This window comes from Phalaenopsis equestris, unplaced genomic scaffold (assembly GCF_001263595.1).
Source record: "Phalaenopsis equestris unplaced genomic scaffold, ASM126359v1 Scaffold000002, whole genome shotgun sequence".
NCBI lineage: Eukaryota > Viridiplantae > Streptophyta > Magnoliopsida > Asparagales > Orchidaceae > Phalaenopsis > Phalaenopsis equestris.
Window position 1 is genome coordinate 63061745 of NW_018164444.1, and position 14198 is coordinate 63075942.

The 14198-nt window shown below is 32.4% G+C and overlaps 1 protein-coding gene across 1 annotated transcript; it reads right to left on the bottom strand.

The window, feature by feature from the left end:
• Positions 1–5762: 5762 nt before the first annotated feature.
• Positions 5763–7518, bottom strand: LOC110036000 (aquaporin TIP3-1-like). The gene is made up of 3 exons (XM_020740346.1): positions 7214–7518; positions 6283–6533; positions 5763–6152 (listed from the first exon to the last, which is right to left on the bottom strand). Exons 1-3 carry the CDS (start codon positions 7341–7343, stop codon positions 5763–5765), a joined length of 771 nt encoding a protein of 256 aa, XP_020596005.1. The 5' UTR covers positions 7344–7518.
• Positions 7519–14198: the final 6680 nt, after the last annotated feature.

The following is a 14198-nucleotide window of genomic DNA, read 5'->3' on the forward strand; positions in this document are numbered from 1 at the left end:
GGTAGAGCTCATTTGACCATACCAAGCTCAATTGGGTTAGATTTGATCTTAAGTCCAAAAAGGTGCATGTGACCAAATCTTGTGTTTGGGCTAGGTTAGGCATGCCAATTAGTCCAATTAAATATGGCATTTGGTGTAGGAGATCATGAGGAACAACTTTCATGAAGGGTGAAAGTCATTTTGAGGTCAATTGGTTAATCAATTTGGTGGATTTTTGATTTTTGACCCATTTTAAGCATCTTGGGCTAAGTTTGGGTCAAACTTGGGCTAGCCATGGGCTAAGCTCAAATTGATTGTTGGTGTTGGTAAAGAACATCATTATGAATAACTTTCGTGAAGGATGAAAGTTGTTTTGAAGTTGATTTGGTGGTCAATTTGGATGAGTTTTAATGGATTTAAATTTAGACTTAAGTTAAGCATGTATGGCTAAACTTGAGCTAGCTTTGGGCTAAGCTCAAATTGATTATTGTGTTTGATGTAAAACATCCTTATGAACAATTTTCATGAAGGATGAAAGTTATTTTGAAGTTGATTTGATGGTTAATTTGAATGGATTTTGATGGATTTGGGTTTAGATCTAAATTAAACCCTTAAGGGTTAAATTTGGGTCTAACTTGAGCTAGCTTTGGGCTAAGCTCAAATTGATTGTTATGTTTGGTCAAAAATGACCTTATAAAGGATTTTCAACAAAAATTGGATGCCAATTTGAGGTCTAAGGCATTCAATTGTTGAAATTTATGGTGTTAGCCAATATTGGGGCCACTTTGGGGATTTTGTCAAAGATGGTCAAATTGACCAAATTGGACCAAGGTATAGTTGGACAAAATGAAATTGGGAATATTTTGGATTTATTGAGATTTTTTAGGAATTTTTGGAATTTTTGGATTTTGGGTCATGGAGAGGTATCTTGGTAATTTGGCTATTTTTGTCAGTTTTGGAAAATTTTGATGTATTCAAAGTGTTTGGAATGAGTTTTGATCAATTTTGAGTATTTTGGCAAAATTTGGAATTTTTAGCCAAATTTGGGTATCAAGGGCAGTTAGGTAATTTGGAGGTGCCTAGGGGCAAAAGACCAAGTTAGGCATTTCACATAGAATGGGATAGATATCCATTCTAAATAAACCAGGGATTAATATATTGTGAAGATATGGTGTATCCTAATTCCAGGGTCGACCCTAAAGCCAAGTAATCCTATAGGGACTCTTCTTGAACTCTCTTATAATGATCTTACCTACTAAATGCTAGAGGTTAAGATCAATATGTGGAATTTCAAACTGAGTAAAAAGAAAAGTTTTTTGAATTTCTAATGGTGGGGTACCTCTTCTAATTTTCTAAGACTAGTCAATAGGAAAGTCCTATGGCTAGACCTAGGCTACTAAAGAAGTTTTCTAGACGTCAACCAAAAGTGAGGTCAACATCTATAAACAAGCCGAATACGAATGAATCTCTGTTCGCTTGCGTTTGACTCGTTTTGGCTCGAAATAATTAAAAATTTATATTTATTTGCATCTTTTTATATGTATTTAAATTGCTAAATTTTATTATTTTTAAATTATATGTAGGTGGTATAATTATAAATAAAAATAAATTTAAGTGTTAAAAATGTAAATAGATAGAATTTGGATGCTATATAGGTAAATGGACCTCTAAAAGGCTAAGGGATGCAGCTTATTTGGTGTGTTTGGCATTTTCAAAATGCTGCTTAGGCATTTATTTTCTGCGTTCAAGATGCATTCCTGAAAAAGGTGCTAGGCGTACGGTGCCGTGGGATCGAACAAGCGGCCCGCATTTTCAATCCTGTTTTTCCTCCGGCACCCTTCTGTCAGTCTTCTCCCTCGCTCCACGGCACCAATTCCACCGCAAATCTCTCTCTCTAGCAGCAGCATTCGAGCTTGATGATTATTTCTTACTTCTTCTGTTGTTTCCCATTTTTTTTCTTTCGGTTCAGTCGTTGCTTCGCAATAAAGCTCTTCCTCATCATTTCCCTATTGTTGTTGAAGTCAAACTACGGTATTCTTGTAGCGGACATTTTTTCTGTTATGTACATATACCAGTTCAGTACTCTTTGAGGTAGATCTTTGTATGAATCTTGTTTTGATCTCCATGTATTTGTACATCAAACGATTTGTCGGGTACCATCTTAAAGCCCCGGCAGAGGTTTGTCTGTGCTTCATGCTTGCTTGCATTGGAATTAAGCATTCTCATGGTGATTGTTGAGGCGAAGTTTTGCTCTGTGAAAATTTTACTAGCTAGATATGAGAGGGTTCGGTGACTCTTCTTGTCCTGTGGAGGGCAGGCACAAGCCTTTCTTCATTTTTTGTTTTTTTTGTGAAGCTCTTATCTGATAATGTTCGAGCTACATTTTGTCATTTTTAAATATTGTTTGTTTTAATTTTCTTTCATGGTGCTGATGCTTCATGCATATTTACATATATCTTTAATTTAGCTTGGGAAACAATGTGATTTTAAATTGTTTCTAGTTATAACTCTTTTGTTTTCTTTTGTAGGGTGAGGAGTACATTATGTTGTTCACTCTAAGTGAGGGTTGTCTTTTATTTTGTTACTGTTTTGTATTGGTTTTCTGCTTCTCAAGTATCAAATATATTGTTATGACAGTTTTGTAGCAAATTTCTTTACTGTATAGGGGCAGAATGATCATTTATTTAGAAACAATTGTAAATCAGTTGTTTTCAAACAGCACAAACTAAACAGCTAGACAACTTATCCGAATAAGCTGCTGATCAACAGTTTATCAGCAAATTATTCAATAAGCTGCAGCTGCCCCAAATAGACTTTGATTTGGGTGTTATTTGTGTAAAATGTTACATATGTAAATATAAATATAAAACGAATGGTGTTGGTTGCTGCTATTGGAAGGAAGAAGACCGAGCAGGGAATCGGGACCACGCCACCACCTCATGCATGGTGGCCAATTTCACCACGCATGAGCAGCATGCTCAATTAGGAAGGGAAGAAATTGTTTGGAATGGAGATTTGTCTCACATCTAGAGTTCTGCCTAATTGTTGTGAGAAACCTTTTATAGAAAGGGAATGTGAGAATTTTTTTTAGCAAAGAAGTAGAGTGGTATGGATGCATGCATCCATAATAAATTCAGTAAAATAAGCTATTTTAATTTAATAATAATAATTTAATTAATTAAAAATTTTGGTCATGTTTGAACTAAGTCGAGTCTGAAGTCTGACTAGAGCTGAATGCATAGCCTTTTAACGAGTTATTTCGAACACAAACAAAAAAAAAAATTGAATGAGTCTGACATGAACAAGCCTCACGCTCACTCAAGCTCAGCTCGTTTACATCCCTACACACAACTGTACCTTACTGGCAAGAACTTAACTTAAACTATAACTACTCCTCTTCCAATCCCACAGCTATGTCGGCTGGCCTTTCTTCCAATCTGAATACATGGCATCTGGATTTAGGTAGCACCTCTCACTTAACATTTGATTCATTTCAACTCGGTCAAACAACTTCATTTTAGTTAGCAATAGACAATCGCTTCTCATCTCCAAAATAAGCAAAGGTTTCATCATTACTCCCTTATATAAGCTACATCTTCACAAACTACATCATGTTCTTCTTCTCACATTTTAGTACATAAGCAAATAGTAGATAATTCACGTGTTGGTATTTTTACACCACATGGATACAAAATCACAAACTCCCACATCAATATGATATTGCTTAAAAAGAAATGTCTTAATGGTCTCTACCCAATTCAACCTTCCTCAACCCATCAATCATAGCTCCACTTCAAAACATTCTCAACAACTATCAATTCAAACTCACATCTCTGGCATAAAAGATTTGGTCATCCAACTTCCTCCACATTATCTCTATTAACAAAAGGTCAAATACTACATTTCTCTCATGATGATCACAGTCAATTAACATAGATTTATTTCATGAAACTAAAATCTCATAAATCCATGTCTAAATTCATACAATTTTAACAAATGGAAGAAAATAATTTGACACTAAAATTAAAATCTTATGTATGAATGATGGAGGAAAATACTTAACATTGCAACTCCAACAAAATCTCATTAACCAAGATATATTTCATCAACAAGGTTGTCTTTATACCCTTAGATGAAATGGGGTAGCCAAACACAAACACGGGCATTTACTAGAAACCACAAGAGCTCTTATATTTGAAGCCAACATTCCACGATATCTATGGGTAGACAATTTTTATAACCACCTATATAATTAATCATCCACCCACTCATTACACATAACATCTCTCTCAATAATCAACTCATATACCACAAATCACCGAATCACATTGCTCTTAAAACTTTTTGTTGTTAACGCTTTACTTAGCTTCCACCAAAAATCACTCACAAACTTACCCCAAATTTCATTTGTTGTGTATTTCTTGATTACATCACCCATAAAAATGATACACATGTCTTAACCTATCCACTAGCGCTATTATCATCTCCCGTCATGTAATTTTTAAGGACATATATTCTCATTTTAAACTATAACCCCAACACAGCACCAAACAACACTCAACCCATGCATTCCACCACTTTTAATTATTCCTTCCTCTACTCCCAAGTTTCTCTAGAGCGCCAATAAAATATCCAACTACTTTAGCTTCCCCACCTACTCGATCAACCCCCTAGCCCCTACATAATCTGCGCCACCCATTATCAACTCAACACCATCAAACACTCCCTCTCAAACAATTTCTATTTAGCTACATTCCCATCGTTTGATCACCAAAACTAAAATTGGGTCTCTCAAACCCAAAATAATCTTTGAACTTAATGTTATATATCATGAATCAAGGCACAAAAACATTGGTTCAACCTCACCCGATATAATACATGCTTAATCGCTCAAGGATACAAACAAGAACATGAATTGGGCTATCATGAAACTTTCATTATATTAGCAAATGAAATGGCCTGTGTATATTGTGCAATGACTTCTTTGCAACCAACTCTCTATAAGTCTCAACATTAAATTTTGTTAAAAATAACATACAAGCAGCGGTCAAACAAATTAAGTAGTTTGTGTATGAGAAATAACTCTAAAACATGGTCCTAATTATATGAAAAAAAAATTTATGTGAGAAATCTGAATGTAAAATTAGACCATAAAAATTACACTATTTTATACAATGTCCAGATATATTCTACATTTACGTACACCACACTTAATATTCTCTCTCTAAATGGACCCTTAATCATCTAACTATACATTATCTTCCTCTCATCAACCCTCTCTCAAACATACAATCATTAATGTGAAGCACAGAAGCCTCCATTTTTTTTTCTTTGGGGCATCACGGCCGTAGCCGCACGATGCGTAATAACACATAATATCTTTTCCTCTCAAACTGCCTCAATTTTCTACAAATTACAAACAAAACGTGCATTTTACTACAACAAAACATGCATTTTACTACAACAAAATAGCACAATTTACAAACAAAACGCTCATAAAAAACACTTAAAACCACTCCAAAACAGCTAAAAAAAAAAACGATTAAAACATGTTAAAAATAGAAAAAACAAAAGATCAAAGCGCCACCCATACATATATATATATATATATATATAGCTGCTTTGGTTTATGAGTTTATGGTGCTTTCCGTCGAGTCATCTTCTCATCCGCATCATCAGCCTCTTGCCCCACAGGACTACTAGGTTTAGTGGGAGAGTATATATATATATATATATGTATATATATATACATATATATATATATATATACTCTCCCACTAAACCTAGTAGTCCTGTGGGGCAAGAGGCTGATGATGCGGATGAGAAGATGACTCGACGGAAAGCACCATAAACTCATAAACCAAAGCAGCTAACGCTCCACCAAGCATCGGGCCAACCCAATAAACCCAATGGTGGCGCCACCTCCAACCCACCACCGCCGTCCCAAATGCTCGAGCTGGGTTCATCGCAGCCCCATCAAATGACCCGCCCACCAACACATTCGCCCCCACGATGAACCCAATCAGCAATGGAGCGATGGTGGAAATTGATCCTCTCCTTGGATCCAACACCGTCGCATAGACCGTGTAAACGAGCCCGAACGTTAGCACGATCTCGAGTATCACCGCATTACCCCGCCCTATTCCAACGGCTACTACAAACCCTAATGGTCTCTGCAATAAGAAATTATAACAAATCAAGAGATGAATTTGCTTGAATTTTAACCTTTTAAAAAAATATGCACTATAATTATTTCCATCATATTAATTTGTATATTGAGATAAAAGTATATTTTTTGAATACCAAGCCAGCGGTGGACATCCAGAGCAGAATGACGGCCACGATTGCGCCAAGTAACTGCGCCACCCAGTACAATATAGCCCGATAGAACGATATTCGACCGCCAACGAGGCTGGCGAGAGTGATGGCAGGATTCACGTGGCCGCCGGAGATGTTTAAAGCAACCGAGACCGCCACAGCGAAGGCGAGCGCGTTAGCAAGCGCACCGACCACCAGACCGCCGGCCGTCCACGTGTTTATCTTTTGCAGCTTTCCTGCATGCATGCAAGACATTAAAGATGTTAATTATATGACATTTATAAGGATTTTTGGTGGAAAATAATCTTATATCAAGCATTTATGCAAGTTATAATCAATTTATTAAAAACATGATATATTATTTATATTACAAATTAATATTATTTTACACTATAAGTATTTAAAAGCTATTTTTACAAAATTTTAAAAAAAAACTAATGTTACAAAGAAAATTATCTCTCTAAATTATTGTCTCGCAATCCCCATAATTTTTTTTATGAACAACATCATAAACATTGCTATTTACAAATCTAGTACTCTCATTCATCAATTTAGTAAATTCTCGCTCAAATATTAAAATTGATGATAAAATCTCAACTCATAATTTTCTTTTTTATCAAATTTTTTAATGATTTAGTTGCCTCATGCCTAAATACATCCATTCCATAGTATGAAAATATCACTTAATGTTAAATTTTGTAAATAACAAAGTTCTGAGTGCTACGTGTATAATTTCATATGTCTAATTACGGGGTGTCACGTGACAACCCGATGTCAGTGGGTGGACGCCTAATGTAAATTTACATCAGATGTCCTGATGCAATACTTTTTCAGAAGGAAAACAAGACATTATATATATATATATTTTTTTTCACAACACACATAATTCTACGAGCATCTGTAATCAAAAGTATACCGAGAGAAAGAAGGGAGCCTTCGGCTGCGAAGACGAATATGGCGGTGGCGACGAACTCGGAGAGGAAAGCACGCATGGTGTCTTGGTGGACCGCGTCCTCGGTCCACCGAAAAGCATATCGGCGAGGCATTTTCGGTAGGGTTTGGATGAACTGTATTACTTGTCTTTATTTGGTCTTGTTTTCTCTTGTCACAAGCATGAGGGTTTGAGGATATGAAGAAAGAAGGGGGGAAGGGCGGTGGCTAACGTGTGAGCTGCTCGGGAGTGGATCGATGACACTTGCGAGATGTGAAGAGGCACGTTGAGAAAGGTTAGGGGTTGGGGGGTGGTTGGAGAAGTGCTAGAGCTCTTAAAGTTGGGTTTAGTATGGAGGTATTTTAAAAAGAGTAAATAAAAAAAAAATGAGGAAATTATAGACTTGATCATTGAAGAAGTTATGAACTAGTTTTATATTAGTTAACTAGATTAATTAAGATTTATGTCAAATAACTTCATTTGATTCAATCACATCGGAAGTAGCCAAAAAAACCCCTAATGATTAAGCATTTTACATTTCATGTTACCTACAAAAGATTATAAAGTGTAATTAGCATGAAGAAAAGATTGGAAATAAATAAAAAAAAAAATTAACTTTTGTGGAGGCGTAGGTTGTTATTCAGACCACTGGTCCGACTAATGTTGGTGCGTGCGACCGTACACGGATGAAATTCAATTGTGATGGACTCCTTTTAAAGTGTTTGACTCTAGTAATATATATTAAAATATTAGGAAGAAAATAATTATAGAAATGAATTTAACGCTTTAAGTAATTCTTATCAACTTCCACTTATACTCAATGTGTGGGAACGAGCCTTCGGTGTTTAAGGAAGTACCAATGCCTCCACTGTTTGAGACCTAGTTGTTAAAATTGACAATAATTAAAAAACATCAAAATAAATATCTTTTAAGGTGTGCTAAAGCTTGCCCAAAAGACTCAAATTCATTTAAGAACTCATGAGTGGGTCATTTTCTTCTCGGAAACAATCTATTGTTCATCTATGATTTTAAATTTATGATATCCATCAACACTCTCTAAACTTAAGGACAAGGACATTTAACACACCAACTAAATAGAGCTTTTTTACATATGTATATAAATAACAATTATAATTGACATGTTATGTAGGTAAATACATGAGAAACCATTTCATATCACATGAAAGTATTACTACCATTTTAACCTTTGAAAAGTTAAATTAATACACCTTCTCATACATGGCTATTTGAGATGGCTTGAATGAAATAATGAAAGTTTAGATGTAAATTTTCCAAGCTAATTCGTGAGCTAGTTTTTTCTCGCTTTGATAAGTGGCTCGTGAGCTTCCTCAAAGAGGTAACAAGCCAATCTCAAGCCATAATCGATTGACTCGCTCGATTGATGTTATCAATTTTGGCCTTTCTTATTCGCTAGTATAATTGATGGGTTTGAATATCTAAAAACAACATACGAGATATGGTTTGGTGGAAGTTATAAAAATGATAAATATAAAAATTGGAGATTAGTATTTCTCTGTCATTCTCCAACTACTTACAATAATAGCTTGTATTGGCGGGAAACATACATTCATATCAAATTTATGCCACTAAGTAGGGGTATAAACGAGTTGAGTCGAACTTGAGCCACCCTCTACTTGAGCTTTAGCTTGAATTTGATTAAATGATCAAGTTTGATCTCAAGCACAATCCTGCTCTTACGAGTTCGAGCGATATCTTTATTATTAAATAGAGAAAAAGTATCAATTCAACCTACTCTGATAATAAAATGATTCTAATAACATGATTACTTATGAAAAAAATAACAAAAGATAACTCGATATAAAATATAAAGTAAAATATTTTTAACAATTTAAATATAAACTTTTGAATTTTAATATAATTTGAGTATATTTTGTCTTAATTATTTTTTACATGAGTCAGCTCTCCAGCTAACAAATTCAATAGGGGCTAGCTTGAGAGCTGGCTTATTAGCTCAATTCAAGACCCACCTATCGAGTCGAACCTGACCAGGCTCGCCAGCCAGCTTGGCTCAGTTACACAATTACCAATATTTAAGGCGCAATAATCTTCAAGCAAAAAAAAAAAAAAAATCATTGAACCAATTTCATTAGGGATTAATAAAACCATGGCAAGCTTAGAACAAGCATTAAGATGAAAGATAGCTCATACGCCTAACATGCAGTAATTCATTCAAAAGCTAACTCTTAACTCACATTAAATGCGCAAAATTCACATCAAAAAAATTAATATATGTAAATACATGCAAATTGAGTGTTATACTCGATATTTTGTGTAAAGAATCCCGAGCGGAAACATGATAGAGCCAGAAAAATGCAGGTGTCATAGAGTTAAAAATAGTAATTGATGAAGGGGATGAAATATAGGGTTACCTTGACGGAGTTCTTGCAAGAGAAGCCACTGCACATGCTCGAGAGAGAGTGATAGAAGTTTCGATAAGCTATTGTGAGACCTAAAAGGAAAGATTCAAAATGAGGATTTTCGGGAGCAGACGTGATATAAACGGTGGTGCAGGGGTTGTGCGATACTGTACCATAATTTTGTATGTTTGGGTAAACTACTTTTTGACAGTTTTTCAAAAAAATGTTACTAAAATATGTGTTTTCCTACCGGTCATGGCTAGGCACGGTGACGGTTTTCTAGCTGCGATCTGACTTTTTCAAAAAAAAAAAAAAATTTAATAGCCAACACAGTTTTTTGAATATCAGATTATTTTTCAACATCTTCACAAGTATTTTTTAATAAGCTGCATGTCAGACTATAAATGACCAAAAATAGTTCTAAAACATAATTTTAAGCTTAAGATGAGAAAAAAATTTGGATTTATTGCTTCATCTTTTTATTAAAAAAAAAAGTAATTGTCAATTGTTGTATCTTTTAATTTATTTTATTTTTTTGAAAATTTGGAATTTCTATGCTTTTACTTTAATTCACTGAATTCATTTGTTAACTAAAATCAAAATATTGCATTAAGAATTATAAAGTGATTTTTTAACATAAATTTTACATATATAATTTTGTTAATTTTCATTTATTGGCGAAAATAAATTGGGGAGCCAAAAATTTCAATTTTTTTTTTTAATATGAGGGCAAAAACTAGTATTTTTCAAAAATTCGTTTTACTTTTTAAAAAAATTTCACAAAATATTATTAGTATAATATGATCAATATATAATAAAAAATTATAATATAAAAAATTTGGTCATTAATATCAGAATATTTAATTAATTATTAAAAAAATAAAATAATCACATCATATACATATTTTAAAAAATGACAACTTAAATTTTTAAAAAAGTATAAAATAAAATAAATTTGAACATTTAATATTTAAATTTTTTAAAGAATACCTTTTCAATTTTTCTTTAGTTGAACGATATTGATTAGTTAAATATAGAAGAAGTGATTCAAATAAAATTTATTTAAATTTAAATTAAATATAACTTAGTTCCAATTCATTCATGTATATATTTTGTTCAAATTAATAATTTTCAAATATAAATTTCTTCTTGATTAAGAAAAATTTTGGTAAGGATAAATTTTAAATTATTAAAATTTTTAATTAATCTAATATATAAATAATCAATCAAAACTTATAGATTACACATCTAAGGTTAAATTTAATATATTTGAATTTCATTTTTTCATCAAAATTTAGAAGATAAAATCATAATCAATTTTTTGTGTTAAGATTAATATTAAATTTTAAAATAATATTTTTTAATAGATAATTACATGCAGATCATGTTACCCAACATTTAAGATAATATTTTTTAAAATAATATTTTTAAATTTAATAATATTTTAAAATTTAATATTTTCTTTAATGGTAATAAATTTAGTAGATTTGAAATTTCAATGAAATATTTATCGATCTTGAAAATAAAAAAAAAGGTTAATTCCTCCTACTAATTCCTATGTATTTACATACATACATACATACATACATACATACATACATACATACATACATACATACATAGCATCAGTGGATTATTGAACATCATGTACATAATTGCTACTTTATAAACAGAAATGGAAACAAAATAAGATTACATGTGGAGTATTTTTTTAAATGTGACTAGTTGGTGTAATGCTTTATGACAAATTTGCACATCACCCCCCATAAGTAGTGTAATATAAACTATAATTATACTTTTGTTAGTTAATCCAAAAGACAAATTAAATCACAATAAATAGTTTAAGAATATATATATATATATATATATATATATATTGAAAATTCAAATAACCATTCATAAGCCATCAAAAGGTTAAAAAACAAATAAAATATGAGAGATATTATAAAAAAAAATATCTGATAAAATAAAAAGGGTGTAATGTCACACTATTAGTCATGCATTTGTCATCATTATCTATTCCATTACTAGTATAAATGTTTAATCCTTATTATATTTCAAGTATTTTTATGTTTTTTTTTTATTTATAAAAATTTGATCCATGTAATAATTTAACAATTTTGGAGCTCTCCAAATTGGGAAATAAATGGAATTGAAAATACTTTGAAATAATTTTAAATTATAATTTGTAAATTCACAACGGTAGAGTGATATGCATATATTATTAAATTTTATCATTGTTGAGTGCTCATAAATTCACAACGGTAGAGTGATATATTAATGCCTTAGTGTTATACGAAATTTCAACACACACACACACACAGCTATATATATATATATATATATATATAGAGGTATTTTCAAATATTACTTAATATAAGGGTAGAAGCTTCTTTCTTTGATCCCATGACTTTCATTACCTCTCTTTAACATAAAAAATTCGAAAGAATAAAAATCGCGGGATCCGAAAAGAGCTTTGAAAGAAGTAAGGGTTCTCCAGCTTCACTAGTATTCGTAGGGGTGTAAACGAGCCGAACACGAGCTGAACGGGCTCGTTTATATTCCGAGCTCAAAAAGTGTGTTTGTGTTCTGCTAGTTTGCTTAGTGAGCCGAACACGAGCCGTTCACGAACAAAAAGTCGTTTATAGAACCCTAATCACGTAGTCATAAGATGTTAAAGATTGGGGCAAGATTTAAAACATCATTTTAATCTAATTTAATAATATTTATTTTATTTTATTTATTTTATTTTCTTAAAATACTTTTAATTGATTATAAATCTTTGTAGCCATGCACTCAATTAAAATTTTTGAATTGATTAGTAGTATTTCAGCCAAAACGTACCGAACACGAACATATAAATATTTGTTCGTGTTGTTCATGTTCGATTCGTTTGCCAAGGCGAGCACGAGTTGTTTTGACAGCCCTAAGTAACCAGAGCTCCACCGACAAGCCCATCAAATATAAACTAAATTTTTTTAGAAAATATATTGCTCAGGCTGAAATACCGCTGATTAAAATTTAAATAACAGAAAATCACTCATTACTTATACGAATATTAGTTCGCCAATCGTTCCTATCGCCCATTCTACAAAATATAAACAAAATTAATGGGCCAGGCTTACGGAGGCCCATCACTTACGTGGCCGCCGTAGAAGTCTCCGCACTCGATTACCCTTCCACCGAGAAAAGCGACATATTATTCTCTTCTGCCATGGCTGACAAAAAGTAATTGACAAAAATACCCTCACAACAATGAATCCTCCACAAAGTGCAAGCTATTACTTCCACTCTTTTTGCAAAAGCACTGCCATAGATAGATATGCCAATTCTTCAAGCACTATATTCGACGTCATCCACACATCAACTCTAGAAGTAATGCTTTATTCTCCGCAAGTACTTCTGCATAAAAGAATAGAAGTGTCATTTTCATACACATGACACAATTCTAACATATTTACATATCTAACATCCAAACTTTCATATTTATATTCATACCATTACAATTTTAACATTACATTACCTCAAAAATGCGAACACTACTTACTTTTAGAGGAAATATACATTTTCATGCATAGATCGATTCATGACATCAAAGTATTGTCGGTGTAAATAACAAAACTTTAGGCGTTAGATATGTAAATAATAAGATATGTATGGTATTTGTGATTTTATATTTGTGATTGTCTGAAAGAATATATTGACTGATCGAGGCTTATTAAAATGGAATATAAATTTCTTTTCAGTGGCATATATTTATTTGAATTGATGTTATACTACAAATTTAACTGTCTAATTAAAAAGAGGGCAAGCTCTAACGATCTGATAGGATATATCATGGCATTTTATAGCGATGCCAAATTCTATCAATTAATTTGCCAATAATAATAAATTCTACATTTCTAGTCATTATTCTCTCTCTCTCTCTCTCTCTCTCTCTTTCTCTCTACTAGTCGGACCTCAGCTGTTTTGTGGTAGTTGCCGGCGTCCGGACGACGGACGTAATAAGCTCTCATCATTTCATGACAGTATTTTATTTTTTTGGGCAATTACATACAGACCACCCGAAATTTGTTATTTTCAAATGAACCACTTTCGTGAATCCATTTTTCAAATTCTCACTCTAATATCAAAATTCATGTCAAAATTCATGGTAATATATGACACACAACTATATATATATATATATATATATATTATATATATATATATATGATGTTACCATACTTTTATGAATGTTAAACTAAGCTTATAAAATTAATTGTTTTAATATTGAATAAAATTCCATATTAGAAAACAAACAACTCTCATCGTGCACATTAAATAAAGTCTCAAAATTTCAACCACAGAAGCCACAGAAGCCAAAAGAGTTCCCACGTGCAGGAGCATCTTTAGCCTTACACTCTTGTCTCAGCCTAAATATATATATATAGTCGTGCACAGAAGAAACTTCACTCATTATGTTTATATTAGGACACTTTTCTTCTCCTACAAATTTATATTATAAACCTAAAGACGACTAATGGGTGCCTAACCTGAACCTTCATATATGCTCCTATAATATATATATA